General features: G+C 46.2%; 1 protein-coding gene across 10 annotated transcripts in view; it reads left to right on the forward strand.

Moving 5' to 3' along the window:
• Positions 1 to 19,699, forward strand: part of TENM2 (teneurin transmembrane protein 2) — a 1,142,683-nt gene that overhangs the window by 1,031,060 nt on the left and 91,924 nt on the right. For all 10 annotated transcript variants that reach the window (XM_019740872.3, XM_019740888.3, XM_019740899.3 and 7 more), the window contains one exon: positions 16,349 to 16,495. In XM_019740872.3, coding sequence (XP_019596431.3) covers positions 16,349 to 16,495 — 147 coding nt within the window. The remainder of the gene's footprint in view (positions 1 to 16,348; positions 16,496 to 19,699) is intronic.

Raw genomic sequence — 19,699 nt, forward strand, 5'->3', positions numbered from 1 at the left:
ACGCCCTGGTCAGCAGGCAGTTTGGCCATGGAGTTGCCACTCTCAGCCCTGCGTCAGTGAAATTCCAGGTTGAGCTAAGTACTGGGCTGGACCAGCCCATCACTTTGAAGTTGTGTCTCACTGCTCTCAGCACACTGGGATGGCTTTATCTTGACATTTAAATTTCTGCTTCCATCACCAAGTGAGATTGGATTACACTAAGTAATGCAACTTTAAAATATTTTCTGAGCAGTAAAAGCAAATGATTGCAGTGTTAGAAAATCATGTCTTTCAGGAGACATTAAAATGTTACAGATACTGATGGCAGCGAGGTAAAAAGCCGCAAGCCAAGACTTTGAGGGGAAGGAGAGAGAGGCCCTGGAAACAGTATGAGGCTGATGCATAAAGGCAGTAGTTAAAGCCAAGCGGGGAACGACTTCAGGAGCTAGAAATGCATGTTTCTGGGGGGTTTCCTTTCCATTGGTTTTCCTCCCCGGCTGTGGCCTCACCCCTTGCTCTTAAAACCCTGATAGATACCTCCCAAGAAACATGATCTGTGACAGTCGATTGCTTTGGCCAACCCTGGCACCAGCAGCAAAATGTACTGTCCAGAAAGACCCTAAATTGTCCCCCTGCCTTGGAGCCTGGAATACAGTAGGCGCTCAGTAACTGCTGGCTGGCTTGAGCTTCCCTAGGCATTTCTCTCTCGGGTTACTTAAGGGAGAAAAAGAGAGGCCACATTGTATCTGAGGAGAGTAGTTAGGAAGGCTATAGTGAGAAGCCCCCCTGAGTTAGCATCAAAAATATTGTTTCTTCGCTGCCAAAATGGCCTGTTTCTTAAAAGTCAAAAGCTGGATTCAGAGAAGGAACAGCCAGTGGAATAACTGAGTAAATGAAGGGTTTCTCCTGAGTTTTGGAGCATGAGGAATTGAACAAGGGATGTTGGCCTCTAATGTGTCGGCTTAATGCATACATTCAAACTGGGGACAGTATCACCACCTAGGAAGTGAAAAATAGTTCTTTGGGAGGGTGGAAAATATCTTACTCTTTTTATGTATAAAACACAAATATACGTGCAATAAATAAACAGAGAGTATATCTGTGACGTTACATTTTCATGATGGGGAAAGGAATTAGGAGGAAAAGGTCTAAAAAGGTCCAGGAGGAAGGAGATAATGACCAAAAAAATAAGTTGAGAAATATTCATCGCGTAGAAGAGGCGACAGATTGATTTGTTTCTAGAACTTCAGCAGAAGTGGCCTCAAGTGTTTCTACTGAAGACACACTATTATGGCTTAGGAAACTTTTGCCAACTCATGTGTTGTCTTTATCTCCCCCAGCCTGTTGGCTTGGGGTTCTACCAAAGTACTTTGGACTGAAATAGTGAAACAGGTCAAATAATTGATTTTTTTTATGTTTAGAATTTACTGATTGACTGAATGCCTTTTTCAGATAACAAGCTAACAGTGATCGAGACCTGACCATAAAACTTGCCAGTCCCCATGCTGAATTTTTAACATACCTTCTCTCATCTAGACCTCATACCAGTTTTGTAAGGTAAAAACTACGGTCATCATCACTGTACAGGTGAGAGAACTGCCTCAGAAAGGTGAAGCAGTTGGTGTACGTCTTAACTGTCAGTGATGGGGAAGTGAGTTCTAAACCCAGGTTTACTTGAGCGACGAGGTGTAACCATTACACTACTTTGATCACCCGCTTTTACCCCCAGGTAGCTGCCCCACGTGGGTTACTTTGGAAGCCAGCAATGAAATCAAGGTATATGGGCACCAGGGACACATCGTCGCCTATTAATTAGTAAAGTCACCACCTGCAGGAGTGTTTCTTTGGTGATGGAGGGCAATCCCCCGTCAGAGTTGTGGGGTGCTCTGCTTTACCAGTTTCCCCCAGGCCAAAAAGTGCACCAAATAATCTCCGATTCTGAAAGTGATTCCTTGCTTTTCAGCAGTGGCATTATTGGCCAGCTTCCCTAAATTTAAGCTGACTTTCTAATCAGAGTTCACATTTCCACCAACTTTTCATTAAATTAATTATTCAAAACAATTCAGAGTTAGCGTTCTCACAGCAACTGTAACTCTGCCATGCCTATATTAAGGCGTAAATTGAACAGCATGTTTTGCAATAAAGTTAATTTTATATTCACCAGAGAACTGAGTTATAGTTGCTGTGGGAACCATCATTTTCAATCTCTTGACTTTGGTGCATTTAAATCCTCCACTACAGCACTGCACATCATAGCATATTTTGCATGGATGCTTAATTTGTTTGCTTCACACCACGGCCTGGCTATCCTGAACTTGCACGTCCTGTCAAAGTCTAATATAGCAACCTTCTTGCTCTCCTGGTACCTGTGACACTTTACAGAGTAATAGCCAAGACACTAAAATGATTCCCACTTTATCTTGAAAATATCTGTTTTGGGGGAGGTGGTTCTCCTTAGAAGCACAGTCAGTGAGAAGCACCCAGGCTCAGGCAATGTCAACTAAAGCAGGCAATGCCGTTGCATTTGTGTGGAGCCAGGATTCTCATCGGAGGGTATTTTTGGATCTGTGCTGTATTATTCAGTACACGCGGGGTGACCTCTGAACGCTCCAAGTCCTTGCGTGTGTCATTAATCATGCAGGCATGCACGGCCATACATCAGAACTTATTGGAGCTCTGGAAAAGCTAAACAACATTTCCCAGAGCCACATAAAACCCAAGCGTCTCTAAATCAAGACGCATTGCGGGGCCTCTCTAAAAGGTACATTCAGCAGAACTGGAATAGAACTCGGGCTAAATCCTGGTGGTATGGAATAAGTAACACGTGCCAAGGGGAGGACAGAGGCTTGGTGGGGAGGAATAGCAGAGGGAGATGAAACTCTGGGATGGTTAGAGATGTGAGCATTCCATCTACAAGGATTATCGATTTTCCTAGCATTATTGGAAAAAATCAGTCATGCTTTCTGCCTCCTGGGGATTGCTCTGCTGCAATTTGGGAGTGTATGTGTGGAAACTCTGCAAGTTAGCAGCTGAGTAGCAGCTCCCCTTCACCATTCAATTATCCATTTAGTTAAAATGTGACTGAGCAGAAACATACTGCTGTTTTGCATGCTTAAGATGTGTTTGAAAGGAGGGGCTTTTGTTTCTCTGTAAATGAGAGGATTTCATAGAGGAAACTCTTGCCTTCCTATGCAAAACTGAAGACGAGCACCTCTTACCAGCATAGGCCAGGTTGTTGGAATTCTGACTTCCATTCTACACTCTTTCAGAAAACACAAGTCTTCCTATTCCTAGACTGGGCCACACGTAAATGCACCGGCTGATCGAGACCATTGCAAAATTTATACATAAAGACCCTGTAATGACCAGTGGCTTCCCCCCAAGTCTTTGGTCAGCTGAAAACTATGTTAAGAAAAGGACTAAAACATTATATGCGAATCGTTTCAAAGAGCAGCATAAGTTTATGGTGACTCAGGGTTACCTGGGTCACAAAGATGAGAAGGGGCGAATGATAGAAGGGTAGAAGGCGTCGGATTCATGGGGAAGGGTGAGGATGGGAGATGCCATGCCAACCAGATGAGAGAAAAGAGGGTGAAGAAGTGGAGCACAGATGGAAATGCTTTTATCGTTTCCGTACCAGGCAGAAAATAACATAAAACAACATAAAATAAGGTAACGGTATGAGGTCATTTGGCACGTAATGTTTTGAGAACAAGTCTTCAGAGGAATTGATTGGTTGGTAAGGAAGTCTTGATAGATTAATAAATAAACACAAATTAGAAGATAGATAGATTGATGGATGGATGGATGGATGGATGGATGGATGGATGGATAGATAGATAGAATTTTTAAGTGTGTTTGAGTGCTGCAATATAGATGGGTCAAGCTGACCAATAGGGATAAGCAGAATGCAAAGGGCTTAAAAGTCCAGGAGTCATTACCTGGGAGGGTGCTCGCGAGTCGTCCAGGAAGGTCCTATTACCAAGAACTAGACAAAGCTGGTGGAATACATGCAGCCTCGTAGTCTGAAGTCATTCCATTAAGAAAGTCGGGAAGTTTGTTTGCTAGAGCTGTTCCATGTTAGATTGCCAACCTTGACCCCAGGGACAGAGTTTTGGTGACGCCCCGCCCCCATTGTTCTCTGTTCTCCTCCACCCATGCCGCCATTTCTCTTCACCTCCAAACATTGTGTTTAATAGTAAAGCAACTTGGAGAGGAGAGTAGAATCACTGCAAAATCCCACTTCCTCAACCTCATTTGTTCTCTGACTCCCAGCTGAGGAATTTAATTTGGTTGCATCCACCGGAGTGCTCTTTTATGGACAGTGTATTTTATCCTCTGCTTGTGGGTCCCCAAATCTTTCTTTTTGGAAGGATGTGGAGAATTAGCAGTGCCACATGGAGTCATGGTAGCAGGGCAACCCCGGGCGTTGCCCAGGCCACCACCGTGGCTTACCAAGATTATCCCTATGGCCTCCTCCTGGCCAACCTCCCAGATTCTGTCCTTGCCTCCAGCCCCATCTGTTCTCCTAGCACAAGAGATCCTTCAGAATTCAAACCAGGTCAAGCCACTCCTCTGATCAAACCCCCGCTGTGGCTGCATTTCATTCAGAATAAAGCCGATATCCTTACAGTGGACTCTGCGGCCCTGCATGATACGGCCCTGGCCCATCACTCTGGCCCCACATTCTCCCCTCAGTTCACGCTGCTTCAGCCACACCGGCCACCTGGCTGTCCCTCCAGCATCCCAAGTACTCTCTGCCTCAGGGCCTTTGTACCTACAGTTTCCTCTGCTTTGACTGCTGTCCCCCACACATTGTCAGGACTCGCTTCCTCCTCTCCTTTAGGTTTTCCACTCACAGGTCACCTTAGGAGTGAGGACTTCCCTCACCACCCCACATACACCAGCAGTCCCCTTCACATGTCACCCCATCACAATCCCCCCCGCCCTCTTTTATGTTGCCATAGAGCAGTCATCACCATGGGACATCCTATATTAATTTCTTAACTGTTTATTATGGATCGCTTCCCAATAGAATGTAAGATCTTTGAGAAAAAGGCTTTGTCTCTTCCGTTTGCCACTGTGCGCCCTGTGTCTACAGAGTACCTAGCATTTGGTGGATGCTCAGTATATATTTACTGAATGAAAGAATGAACTCATGAGTCTACCCTTCATGCTATTTCTCCATTCAGATCCTTTGACTCCTTGATTGCCACACACTAGACTCATCAAGGACAAGAAGACCAAGGGCACCACTCTTGACTGGGGACCCCCAAACCACTCACGCAGGACATCTTGAGGTGGTCTCATCTGGCAGGAGCTCGTGGCACACTGTCTGGTTCTCAGCTTCAGAAACCCCGTCTTGGTTGTGTTAACTAAGTGGTCAAGATCAAGACTGATTCCCTTATGCTGCCCAAATTCACATAGAAACCCAAAATGGCCATAGTGGAGGAAACCCATGTCTCCCTCTCAGTGTATTCTCTCCCTGAAGGGAAATCTATGTGGGAAATGAACTTGAAACCAGAAGATTGCTTGGGGAGCAAGGCATCAAAGCCAGGAGTACAGTATTCCAAGGCCTCCCTCTCCCTGTAGAATCCTGCCTGGCTGGAAGGGAGCAGAGTACGTGGGCTGAGTTGCACAGGCTTGGGTTCAAACCCTCAAGCTACCACTTTCAGTGATTATGACCCTGGGTAAGTTAATTAACTTCTCTGAGCTTCAGATTTCTCAACCACAAATGATGATGATAATTTGTACTTCATATGGTCCTTGAAAAGGCTCGATGAAACAATAAGGCTATGAAGTGCTATGCCCCTGGTCCCCACTCTTACAGGGGGTGTTACTTTATTTCCCTCAGTCGAGCAGAACGCACTTCTGAGTTGACCTTGACTCTCTCTTGCTCCATAGGCCCCCTTTCCACACCCAGGCAGACCACCACTTTCTGGGAATATACTTCTCTGAGCCCGGTTGAGATTTCTAAACCCTGGGATCCTTCACCGTTTCACCTCACATGCCTCTTGTATTTTCAGGGAAATTCTGTGGACAACTGTCAAATCCATTATGTGACAATCTTACTCATGTAACTCTCAGGAAATTCCCTCATTTTTCTCATTTCCATTTCAGTCTTTGGAGGGCACCTTTCTGGGGTCTTTGCTATACTGACTACACGGATCCTCTTTTAAATAATAATACACGGTCCCTCCTTATCTCCAAAGCAAGTGCAAACCAAAGGCTTTCCTAAGCCACACAGTCCCTTCTCCTACCATGTGAGGTGACATTTCACAACAATAATAATACTCGCTGTCCGTTCTGGAACGCTTGCTCTGTGCATTTGCACATAGTTTACATGCCATGTCTATTACATGCATTTACACATATTTACACATGCTAAGCATGTGACATGTATTCTCTCTTCTAAACCCCAACAACCAGGTACTTTGATTGCCCAGGTTTTGCAGATGAAGAAACTAGGGGATAAACAGCTTATCATTTTTGCCCAAGATCGTGCAGCCAAGGGGCGACACTAAGATTTGAACCCAGGCACTCTTCATGACTCTAAGTCCTGCCACGTGCTTCCCAGGCTGACCTGGTACTTTGGCCCGAAAAGGCAGCAGAATCTGTTGGAGGGCCCAACATACTCAAACCAGTGTGAAGGTCTGTGCCCTGTCCCATGCCTTTGGGGTCATTTGCCTCTATCCCCACCTTCTGCCTTCACGGCTGCCAATGAGAAGTGCCCTGTCCTCGATGGTGATGGATTACCAGGCTGCCTGAGACCGAGGGTTTCTGGGGGACTCAGGACTTTCAGGGCTAAATCCTAGACAGTCCCAGGCACACGGAGCAGACTGTGGAGCCCGTCTGCCTAGTGTCAAGTCCTGGCTCCCCCACTAACCGACTCTGCAACTTTGGCCAAGTTCCTTAACTTCTCTGTGTTTCCATTTCCTTGCCTGTAAATGGGAATAATACTAGTACCTACACTATGGGGCCGTTGTGCCAATTAAATGATCTAATGGATGAAAGGCACAAAAAAAGAGTGCCAGGCACTCTGAAATGTCTGTATGAGTGTTTGCGACTATTGTCGTCATTATATTAAAAGCTTCCTAAAATCCAGAATTACAGTCCTGGGGTGGAATCTTTGCCTTTTTTGTGTTTTAGTTTTTTTAACATCCTCTGTGAGAAAGAAACATTTAGTGATTTTCTTACATTTTCTAAAGTTGTGCTGCAAACAGCAACAACAAAAAATATGGGGCAATTTATCGTTGGCCTGATTTTACTCTAGTTAAAAGAGAGCCATCAGCCCTGCAGTAAGGAACAAGTCCACGGCCACAGGCCTCCTAGGTGTTATTTGTATTTTTATGACCCTCCTGTGGCTAGAAGGATGCTCAGTGGGTGTAGAAATTGGATGGTTAAAAATAACAAATAAGAAATCCAAGTCATGCCTTTGTCCCTATTTCTGTACCAGGTGGGCACCACATTCATTATTGGCTGGACAGCGGTGGGAATAAGTAGCACAAGGTACAACAACTTGATTATTCTCCAAGAAACAAATTAAATCATTGGGCTTTTTTATTATAGTCATCCCTGCCTTTGTGTAACTCTTGTCACCCTCTTAAACTACCAACACACCTCTTTTCTATCTCGCTGGGCGCCCTGCTCTGTCCTTTTCAGTCAGAAGGTATCCACTTCTTGTAAGTTGAAAGGCACAGACCTAGTCCAGCACTCATCCACAGCCGCTGTCATCAGCTTGGTTTTGGACCCTGTGCCACAGCCAGCTGATTCTTTGCATGGGGAGGTGTCATCCATGCAGGGGCTTGGGGTGTGGCCAGCAGGAAGCTCTTCCTTTCACCTGGCTGCTGAATCAAGGGCACAGCACAGCAGCAGAAACACCACACGGTTTATTTATGTATTCATTCAACAAATGTCTTTAATGCTAGGCCCTCGGGTGGGCCCTGGGAAAACAGCCATTTACAATAGAGCCGGAGTCTTAGTACTCGGGAGGCGTAGAGGCTCCCGGGAAGATGGACATGAAACCACTGGGCCTCAGCTTCACAGAGGAACCATCTGGGGAGCTCAAAAAATAAATACAAATATTGATGCGTGGGTCTCCTCCTCAGAACTTCCAATTTAACTGGGGTGCAGCCTAGCGTCAGGATTTTTCAGGGCTCCCAGGTGATCCTAATGTGCCGCTGAGTTGAGGCCCACTGCTTTAAACAAAGGATTAATTAGATAGAGTTACGGCGAGTGCCGTAGCAGGAGGAGGAGGTGGTGGTATGAAATCGTGTAATGGGGCGGGTCCCCGGAGCTGGCAGTCGGGGAAGCCTTCCCTGAACAACATTGGCAAAGCCAGGGGTGAATGGCTTCAACCAGAGAGAATGCAGGGAGTGTAATTTAGGGAGAGGGGTCTGCAATAGCCCCCACATGGATGATGGCTGCGTCCTAGAACAGCAGGGCCATGTGGCTGAAGGTCAGAGAGCAGAGCCTGAAGTAATGTGAGACAAGAATGGGAGACGTAGGCAGGGCCGGGTCACGCAGGGCCTCGGAGGGCCTTTTACGGGATTTAGGACTGAATCCTAAACAGTGGTTCTCACAGGGAGCCGGCATCCAAATCCCCCCACCACCACCCCTGGCTTGTCCACACGCAGATCCCCAGGCCCCATTCCTAGAGGTGCTGATTCAGTGGGTCTGGGATGCAGCCCAGGAATGTGCATTTCTAACAAGTTCCCAGGTGATGTTGCTGCTGCTGGTCCCACCCTGTGAGCAGCACTGCTCTGATCTAAAGCAAGTGTCAGTGAGGCGCCCGCTCACGTGGGCTTAGCCCCGTGGCGATATTCTGCCACCACTAGCCCACCACGTCCATCCTCCTTTAACTAGGTGATGTGGAATAAATGGAGGTGATGTCCCAGGGAAAGAAAGCAGGTTCCCCCCAAGAAAAGCCCAGGCTTGCGTTGGGCCCCAGTGAGCGTGATTCAGTCCGAGCTCACTAAGGAATTGACATGGGCTTTCCCTCCCAGAAGAGCTCGTCCCAGTTACTGTTGCCTCAACTCTCTTTCCTCCCCCATGATCTTCTACTAAAATAAAAAAAGAAAAAAAAAAAACAAAAAAAAAGAGTAAGAGCTTGAAGCATCAAAACAGTAAAAACTAAGATGCGTCTTCCTTTCCCCTTTTTCCTCAAATGTGGAAGGGTTGTTTTTATTTTATTTTATTTTATTTTAAGTTTCCCATGTTTCCGGAGGCCGAGGCCAAGCCTGCTGACTTCCTTCTCCCGGGCAGACAGAAATGATGCTGATCCGTGGGAATCCAGGTGCATGCAGGAAACGTGCAGAGTAGACAGCTGGATCCAAATTTATATCACCTCGCGGAGGCTTTGCCGTTTCTGTTGATGCAGGGTTGGAGGGGCGGGATTTCTGCCTTCTGCCCAGAAGACAAGCAATAGACCATGGGAAGCATCACTGGCCTTCCCAGCCCGCCCACCCCGGCCTCCCCCATACTCGCCTCTGTGCAAACCCTTAAAGACATCCAGATGTTGTTGAAACAAAGGAACATCTGCCTCTGGATTTTCCACGTCTTTTCTAACAAAACAGGGGCAGCTGTTCAAGCGCAGGCTCACGGCTGAGGGTCCATGCCAATCTGTGACTGGGCACAGAGTCCCTCCAAAGCTCTCTCCTGCTCAGGCAGGTACAGGAGAAGGGACAGCCCTGCCATTTCCCCGAGACCAGAATGCTGCTTTGGCAGCCAGTCTCCTAAAATTACCTGGAGTTTTCCCCAGAGTGTCTCGAAGCACCAGATTAATTTTCTGAGCATTTGCCACTGCTGTTTAGTATAAATGGCCACTGAACCTCTGGCAATCCCTGGCCCCCGACACCTCAGCTGTTGTCAACTCTAAAGAGCTCTGGAATGCAGCGGCCGACTCTAGTTCATATTTCCAGCACGGGACACAGTGACATTTAAAACAGTTGGGGGAAAGGGATTTCCCTGATTAAGTTAACATTCCAGAGTACAACTGTGCCCCAGGAAAAAGGCAGCATGTATTTTACCTTCACTGCTCCTGCCCCTCAGAATTGCCCTTGGCTTCAGGGGGGTTTCTCCTCACGCAGCCGGCCCCACGTGTCTTTGCTGGATTCTCGAGTTGGTGGTCACAGGGGGAGTGAGGATTTCCTTGGCTGCGATGCAGTCCCACCTGAGAACACCCAAGGAACCTCTATTTTTCCAACTTGAACTAGGATAGGCTCTCGTTCATCTCCTGATGAGGAGGTGAGGCAAAGAGAAATGGCCTACACGCCAAACAGTGCCGGAAGAAAAAGCCTACCGCTAATTATAATATTGGCAATAGCAGCAATTATATCAGCGTCACCTAGTGCTACTACGTATGGAGTGTTTACAATGTGCCAAGCTCCGTGACAAAACCTCTGCCTTTATCACTTCGTTTAACCCCTCTGGCATCGGAGGAAGTAAGTTCTTCATCCAACAAACATTTATTGTCCGTTATGCGCCAGCTATTTTTCTATACACTGAGGATGTCTCAATGAACGAAAGACACAAAAATCCCAGCCTTCGTGCAGGTTGTATTCTGCTGGGAGGGACAATAAACAAGATGAATTAGTAAGATGTATAATTTTACAAATAGAGGTGAGAGCAGAGGCTACCAACTCACGATCACACCGACAGCAAGAGACAGATCTAGGTTTTAATCCCAGAGCTCTCGGACTCCAAACAAGGTCAAGGCTTTCCCCTTGATTCCGAAAAGACTTTCCACAGGGGTTTAATCCAGGGCACAGGAGCTCCCCTGGTGGTTTCTGGAACCAGGCAGGAACTGCCCCTCCTCTAGCTCTCCTTGTCATCCGTCTTCATTTCCATGAAGCCTGTTTTGTGTTGTCACTTGCATTTCCATCTGAGTAGGGTATTGTCCTCTGTGCTTTTCTGAGGTGTGCTTGATATTAAAATGCGACTTCTGTCTTCCATGCCGCTTGTACACTATTAGCCACTTATTTCTACCTCCAAATTGCTGCACATGGTGGAACACTTGATACTGTTTTAGGAAAGCCTTTTATGGTAATTATAGCTTTCTTCAAGCGCATTTATGCTCCCCTCTTTACTGTGCTGTAGACATTATTTTGCTCATGCCTCATTTTTGTTAAGGCAAAAAGCCTGTCTACCTAGTAACTATGTTCAAAGAGGTTTGGGGGTCTTTGGAGGGTTGCGGGGTTTTTTTTGTTTTTTTTTAGTGTTTGAAATTTTATGTGTAGAATGTCTTGGAAACTGTTCCGTTTCCACTCTGCCAAAGGCATTGGAGATGCTGATTTCAGTCAGGAGTCATTCATTCATTCATCCATTCCCCTAACTATTGAGTGCTGGCAGACCAAGAGGAAATGAGATAGACCTGGGCCTTGCCCTGACAGGCTTACGTCACAACAGGAGTGCCCATGGCAGCGGTTCAGTTGCACACTGCACAATTCTGGAGGCCCCATTCAAATTATAGACGATGATGATGTGAGCATTCATTACAACAGTTTTTTAGCAGGTGACAGCAAAATATCTTAAGGAATGGTTACTGCATGGGCTAACAAGTATTAAGGAGGTGCCAGACCATTGTTACACAGTATATAGTAGGGAGGGGAGGGGAGGGGAGGGGAGGGGAGGGGAGACGACTCTGTGACTGGTGTAGCTAGCCTAGATTTGAGAGCTTGGTAAAGACTTCCTGGAGATGAATTCTGAAGGGTGCGTTGAAGTTAGGCAGATGAGGGTAGGGAAAAGGAAAGGCCAAAGGACTTCTGTCTGACCAAAGTCTAAAGTGCTATTGAGATAGGCTGACATGGTGGGAACCAGTTCATATAAGATCATAAGATAGGTTGAGGACTTCAGACTTCAGCCTGGGGTTGGTGGGGAGCTACAGACGTGTTTTCAGCAGTGTCCAGAGCAGAGAGAAATGGGTGATGGTGCAAGACGGGAGGCGGAGAGAGCGAGTAGGAGGTTTGGCAAGAGTCCGGAGCAGTGCTGAGCAGTAGGGTGGGGGTGGGGGCAGAGTCCAGAGATCTTTAGGAGGAAGGACAGGTGGGACTTCTTACTGTTAAGAGGAAAATTAGGCAGCGCTTGGTTGTTGACTAGACACATGAAATGAAAGAGGTGGGGAGAGTGGGCAGCGTACTGAGAATGACTCCAAGGTTTCAGTCTTGGGCATTGGGGTACACAGAGATGCCACTCTTTGATTAAGGGATCAGAGTTTGGGGGAACAGGAGACAAAGAGGCTGAATTCTGTTGAGTTGGAGATGCTTGTGAATGAACAGATGGAAATACTGATCTGTAAGTTGGAATCTAGGTCTAGAGTTCGAAAGACTGGAGTTGAACATTCAGGAGTCATCTGAATATAAGGGTTTGGGTTTGTTTGCTTGTTGTTTCTTGTTGTTTTTTTTTTAATCCCAAATTTCCACGTCAGCTCTCATTTTTGTTAAGGCAAAAATCCTGCTTACCTGGTAACTGTATCAATAGGTTTTCTTTCCTAGTGGTTGGAATTTTGCGAGTAGAAATTGTTCCATTGGAAATTGTCCCATTTCCACTCTGCCAAAGGCATTGGAAGTGTGACAGAACCAGCCCAAGATACCACTGATGCCCTGGAAAGTTCTCCCTGGGAGGTGGACTTTGACTCTGAGAAGGTCGCATTATCTTCTCAGGACTCTCAGAAGAATCTAGATAAGGGCCAGGCTAAAATAATCCTGCACTACTGATTGTTTTCCACTCATTCAAGCACCTACTATGTGCCTGACACCAGGCCTGGCTCTGGGATCCAACAGCAAACAGGGAAGTCTCAGTTTGCATGGAGCTTTAGGTCTGGGGCAGGGTTTGTCAACCTCAGCACTACTGACATGTGGGGCTGGATCATTCTTTGCTGTGGGAAGTGTCCTGTGCACTGTAAGATATTGAACAGCACCCTGACCTCCACCCACTAGATGACAGTAGCACCCTCCCCAAGTTGTGATAATCAAAAAATGTCTCCAGACATTGCCAAATGCACTCTGGAGAGAATGAGAACAAAATTGCTTGCCTCAGTTGAGAATCACAGGTCTAGGGTCACGATAGAACCTAAAGTCTCCAGACAGCCAGCTCTTTGGCTGCACAAGGAACCAAACATCTGTGTCTTACAGCATCCTGTTATCATGGTGTCAGAGGTAGGTAGGCACTCAAGCAAGTCAGCAGTCCTGGCCTGAAATCCAGAAGACTCTATCCGGGAGCCCTGTTGGATCCCCAAGTATGAGCCCATTAGCCCAGTCCAACACCAGTTACTGGCTGCTCTCCAGAGAAAGCAGCCACCTGAGACCCAATTGCCCTGCAGACTAATTACTTCCTACGTTTTGTTTTTCCTCAAGCAGAAGCTGGCTTTGCACTTTAAAAACACAACCTATCACCTCCTCAGAAGGCCACCAGCAGAATGAACTTATGCTGGGGGTAGCTTGGGGTTGCCTAGCAACGCCATGCACCTACCAAGGCTGCTTTCTTCCCCTTCAAGCTCAAAGCAGCTGCCCTGAAACTTCTCAGAGATTTGCCAGCTTCCTACTGTTCGTGTTTTCATCTTCCTCATATGATGTGGAGAAAACCCGCTCCTGTGGTCTGTTTATCTCACTTCAGTTGGTCAGGAAGGGAGAAAAATCAAGAGAGAAAGAGAAAGAAGAGAAAAAAAAGTCTCATTCAATCTAGGAATATACATATTTTGAGTGCGTATCTCTGACTGACACGCTGATGTTCTTTGCAAATTTAAATTTTAGGTAGTGAACGTGGGTTTCCTACACAATGAGGCTTCTGTTGAGACTTTGGGTACGATTTAGTCAAACATGAGACCTCAAAGTAGCTAAATAACAAAGCACATATAATAGATGGCACGCTGAGCAAATGTTAGTAGGTCTGTCATTTCGTGTATTCTCTGTGATCCAGTCCCAGAAACTCGACTAGTAGAAATTGTAAAGCTGGAGGTGGCTGGAAGTTGGAAATATTCTCTTTTCCTTGAGAACCTGTGAAATGTCCCTTCAGCTTTTCCTACCGTATCTCCCCAAAAATAAGACCTAGCCGGACCATCAGCTCTAATGTGTCTTTTGGAGCAAAAATTAATACAAGACCGGTATTATATTATATTATAGACCCGGTCTTATATAAGAACCGGTATTATACCCAGTATTATATATTATATTACATTATATTATATTATACCTGATGTTTTATATTATATTATATTATATTATAAAGACCCGGTCTTATATTATAGTACAATAAGACCGGCCCTTATATTAATTTTTGCTCCAAAAGACACATTAGAGCTGATGGTCCGGCTAGGTCTTATTTTCGGGGAAACACGGTACTGACTTCCATTTTGCTCCTGCAGAAACGTTTGTGGCATTTTTCTGAAACGGGGGGGTTGCTTGTGCTCCCAACATGCTCTAGCAGTGTGAACGGGGGTATGTCACGGGTTTTCCAGGGAGGGCCCAGTCACTTCCTTGGTAAGGAAAGACGTGGAAATGTGAGTCTGATTGCAGGGGTTTGTGTGGAGACCAGCAAGTCTTTCTGAAGTGAGCAAACGTGGGGCCTCATTTGCATCGTGGATTTAGGGTAGGCTGTGCATCAAAAGCAAACAGATTCCCGTGCTGCCATCTCATTGTTTCTCTTCTCAAGACAGTTCAGCTTCCTTATAGATACTTCCCCACATAGAGCCTCTCCTCAGTTGCTTACTCTGCTCTCTTAGGCCTTAACCCAGACTTCAGTGGGAAAGGGTGGGACAGAAGAAGCACTGAGGAGTGAAACTTCTTAAAGAAGCAAACTGCGACTCAATTTCAGACACCCAGACCTTTCTTCTTAGGAGGAGTCCTTTAAATTCCCACCATGGCCTCACGTACAAATTAGGTTTATTGCCATTTTCATAAGGGGTATTAGAGAGAAGGGAGAAAGGATACCAGGTGAAGGCCTTTGGAACCTTGAGAGAGAGGTAAGGAAGATGTGTGCTTTAGATTCAGAAGATTTGGGCCCACAAGGCTTCAAAACAATTACCTCCATCGTTATAACGGTCTTCATCCCTCTGCCGTGGCCCAGTCCACCCTGCACTTTGTGTGGTTTAAAAAGAGACAAAGAAAGAGATGGCATGGAGATGGCAGCAGATGAAGAAATAGAATTAGAGAGGTGGAGATGAGACAATGGGGGCAATGAAATTAATGGTCACTGGGGGTATGTACATGAAATAAGAAAACATACCTAGATTGCACAGAGTTGTAAATTCACTAGACGTCATTGCACTGTACACTTAAAAATGTTGTGGCATGTGAATTATGCTTCATTAAAGAAAGAAAAATGCAAACACATCTAGGAATTCTTGCCAGCAAGAAGGTCTTGTGAGTGTGGTCACATCCTACCACTTCTGTGCATCTCCCTACATCTTAGAGAGGGTGACGGAGGCTCTGCTAGGGAGATTACCCGTCTCATTTTAGTGCCGCCTTATCCTTTCTCTTCGTTCCTCATCCAGGCTCTGTTTGAGGAGGCGCACGTCAGCAGAGTGGCAGCTGTACCTGTTTAGGGTTCTGGATGATTAGGGAATTAGGTAGGTAGGCTGCTGATTTCACACACAAACACCCAAAATGAAAGAAAACCACAGAATAGGAATTACTCGAACCCCCCTGCTTTCCCCGAGGCTCTGTCGTTTCTCAATTCATGGCACTCAGCACCGCCTTCTCCCACAGCCTTCAGATCCTGCCATGTTTCTAAATCATGCCATAAATAGGTTGAGCGATAAGCAGCCAACATTTTAAAGTGCTCCTTAAAACTAAATATTACAAAAATATGAAAATAGCCCAGCAGAACCATCCAGCTCTTGGTTATAAGACACTCGTGATAATCATATATACATTTATCTTTAAAATTCTGAAAGATGGAGAGCAGTTTGGCTCCATTCAGGGTTGATAGAGATTTTTTTTTTCCTTTTGAGGAAGACACTTCTACAAAAAGAAACAGAAAGAAAGAAAGAAATATATATATATATATATATATGTATTTTTTTTTCTTGAGGTGGCATCAGTCCTAAGCCACAGAATGGAAACAACAGCCTAGGTAGTCTTGTTGTAAGCTCAGAGCTAGTTTAGTTTCCTGCAATCTCCCCACCTTGAGGTTGCCTCAGACCCCTTCATACAGGTCAGTGTCATTGGGGATCCCCTGCATCTGGGACCCCACTACGTCTTGCAACTGCATGCATTGCCTGCTTCTCTGACTCTTTCCAAGGCAGGCATGGGCCCCACATTGAGGCTGGCCCAGCGGCTGTCCTGTGGCCTTGCTCCCCCCGTTGCATGGCCCCCCTGCTGCCCCAGCGTGGCCTCATGTCCCTCCTTCTCATCCTCTCCGTTTCTCCAACCAGATGGCTGCCCCGATTTGTGCAACGGCAACGGGAGATGCACACTGGGTCAGAACAGCTGGCAGTGTGTCTGCCAGACCGGCTGGAGAGGGCCCGGATGCAACGTTGCCATGGAAACCTCCTGCGCAGATAACAAGGATAATGAGGGAGGTGAGCAAGCGTCTTCTAATTCCCAGCCCCTCAAGAACAGAGCATTGTATACATGCGGTCGTCATGAGTCATTTTTCCTGAAAGACCTCCCCTATTCTATTGTCAAATGTTGTTGTGACATTTCCTTTGAAGCCAATGCAGCGTCCTTGGGCCAGTGGGAGCTCCTGGAGGTAGCCATAAGCTGGAAGCTCTGGGGTTTGATGCTGGCTTTGGATTCTCAATGCTTATCGCCACAGAAAGATAGCTGAGCCCTGGCTCTGCCTTTGGGTGACTGCTCCTGCCAGACCCTTCAGGGCTGGAAGTTACCCCCACAGCTGTGCTGATGGTGACACTTATGTGCCTCATGCTGTGCTAAGGCATCACAAGCAATGCATCCCTTCGTCCTTACCACCCTGTGAGATGCTACCTTACAGATGAGGAAATCGAGGCCTAGAGAGTAGTCAGCTTTTTTTCCTTCTGGTTTAGTAACTTTTGAAAGAAAACTCAGTTGCCAGTACTAAAATTGGGACCCAAACCCAGCTCTGACTCAAGTCCGTGTTCTAACCTGTGGGTGACAAACCACAGCCCCGGGCCACATCCAGCCCACCACCTATTTCCGTGTTTCCCAGAAAATAAGACCCAGCTGGACAATCAGTTCTAATGCGTCTTTTGGAGCAAAAAATAATATAAGACCCAGTCTTATTTTATTATAATATAAGACCCGGTCTTACATAATATATATATAGTATAAAACCAGGTCCTATATTAAGTTTTGCTCCAGAAGAGGCCTTAGAGCTGATTGTCCAGCTGGGTCGTATTTTCGGGGAAACAGGGTTAGCGTGGGCCTCTGAGCAAAAAAATGCTTTTTTGTATATAATGGTTTGGGCTGGGGGAATTCTAAAGAGGAATGACATTTCATGACACATGAAACTACGTGGAATTTAAATTTGAGTGTCCATGTATGATTGTACGTTTTATTGGGACGTAGCCATGCCTGTTATTTTGTGTGTTGGCTGTAACTGCTTTTACCTGGAAAGTCACTTCCAGGTCAGTCATTGGACAGAGACCCCAGGGCAGACAAAGCCTAAGATATTTATTCTGCAGCCCTTTACAGGGAAAGTTCGCTGACCCCGGTTTTAACCTCTGCGCTGAATTGTCCTGTGATACTCCCTGATGGAGTGCTAAGATTGTGGGGCGACATGGGATTGTGGTAGCATATGGGCCACCTGATTTCCTAAGAATACCATGCCACGTTCCCCGAACAGTAGTGCAGGTCTGGGATCCACGCCCACCAAAATTGTTTCAGGGCGTAAGAGGATCCATGAGCCTGAGTAGTTAGCAAAAGTGTGTACAGTCCTGCTGTATCCCTATCTCTATGCTCTGGGAATGTCAGTCCCCTGCCCTCGTGGCCCCGAGGGGACAGCTTCGGTGGCATCCGGAGTGAGATGCAATCCATCCAGGTAATGACTGAAAGTGTGAGACACTCTTTTTTTTTCCCTCGTTCTCTTAATAGACATTTTGCAACTTCCATCATCTATTGTTGCAGTTGTACATGCATATAATTCATAAATAACCAAATGCACATGCACTGATAGGCGTACACCAGTGAGAAAAAGTATGCAGATCTGATGGGGCTCACAGAGCTCCTGTTCATTCATTTACCTTCCTGAAAGAGAGCCGAAATAGAAGGCACTTTAATTCATGCTTGAATGAGGTGAGACATAACTACATAATGCATTTCTTTCTTCCCAAGAGTGAGAGTCAAAATCGCACTAGTTTTCCTGGTAAGGCTCAGTGTTTTTGCTTCTGGTCCCTGATGATTTCTCTGAGCACAGCCGTTGCTAACAAATCAGCTTCTTCCTCTTCCAGAAAGGAGCTGCCATCCTGGCTGCCTGCCCTGTTGCGGGTGTCAGCAGCTGAACCAAAGGGTTGGAAGGCTGCACATAGGGGAGGGGGACTCAGTCTCCTGACTGAGCCTTGCTCAACTCACCTCCCTCTCTACAAGCCCGACCCCTGATCCAGGCTCCCACCAGGATAAAACCAAATTCCTGAGGGGGTGGGGCTGGAGGAGACACAGCAGGTACTGCCAGACGACCAGGCACAGGTCAGGGACCCTCATGGTGAACAGAAGCAGAGCATCAGAAAGGCAGGGCACAAAAGCAAATGAGGCAGTGATTGTGCTAAAGACAATAATGGCCTTGTTATGGGAGCTGTTACAGTGAATCTCCCAAGGAAGTAATTAACCATCAAGAAAAAAAAGGCTCTGCGCGGTGTTTATAAAAAGAAACTCCCAGTTAATTCAGAGTTGCTTATGTCAGGTGAGATGCAGACCCGGGTTCCCTCTCACCTGGCATTAGCAACTCACAATTAACTGAGTTCTTTTTTTGGAGGAGACTCCTCTGTGCAGAGTATCCTTTTTATGGTTAATTACTTCCCTAGGAGGTGTGCTAAGCACTTTGCTGTTTATTGATAAATATTAAAGTTACTCCTCATCTACTCCAGATCCCACCCGGCAGCACACTAATTATGTGACGCTTTCAGTGGCTGTGGGTGGGGGTGGGAGTTGTGCTGCAGGCTGTGTCTTGCTTTGGGAATTCTCAGGAAGGGCTGTGTGGGCTTCTAAACCTGGAGGTGCGTCAGAAGAAGCAGCAGGCAAAGCATCCTGCTCATAGGCCTGGGAGCAGCTGCAATGAACACGTTTGTTATAAACCTCGTGAATGGGGAACATAATAGAGCGCTCGTCCAAAGTGAGCTGGAAGAGGCAAATCATTTTTCCATCTAGGAAGACGTAGTGTTTAAAAAAAAAAAATCTCAGTTTAAAGCGAAATTTTCTTTTTTATTTTAAACTGAGATGGCTACAGATACAAATATGAATATAGATACTGAAGTCCTTAGCCTTTTTTGACCTGGTTTCCTCCATGAGAGAATTAAGCCCTGATGCTTTATAGCCACTAGGAGTTCCAAAACTCTAGATTACAGCAACACCACTCAGAGGGCTTGATTAAATACAGATTGCTAAATCCTCCCCCCAGGGACTCTTCCTCCCCCCCCTCCCCCAGAGTTTCTTATTCCATGGGTCTGGGGTGGGATGCAAGGATTTGAATTTCTAGTAAATTTCCAGGTGACGCTGATGTGGGTTCTCTTTGAGAACCACTGTCCTAAGACGTCCACTGCATGGCATGAATTAACTTCTGTCCTATGCATCCAGAATTGCGCTAGTTAGGT

The sequence above is a fragment of the Rhinolophus sinicus genome, chromosome 5 (assembly GCF_057876585.1).
Source record: "Rhinolophus sinicus isolate RSI-liver-muscle chromosome 5, RSI-T2T, whole genome shotgun sequence".
NCBI lineage: Eukaryota > Metazoa > Chordata > Mammalia > Chiroptera > Rhinolophidae > Rhinolophus > Rhinolophus sinicus.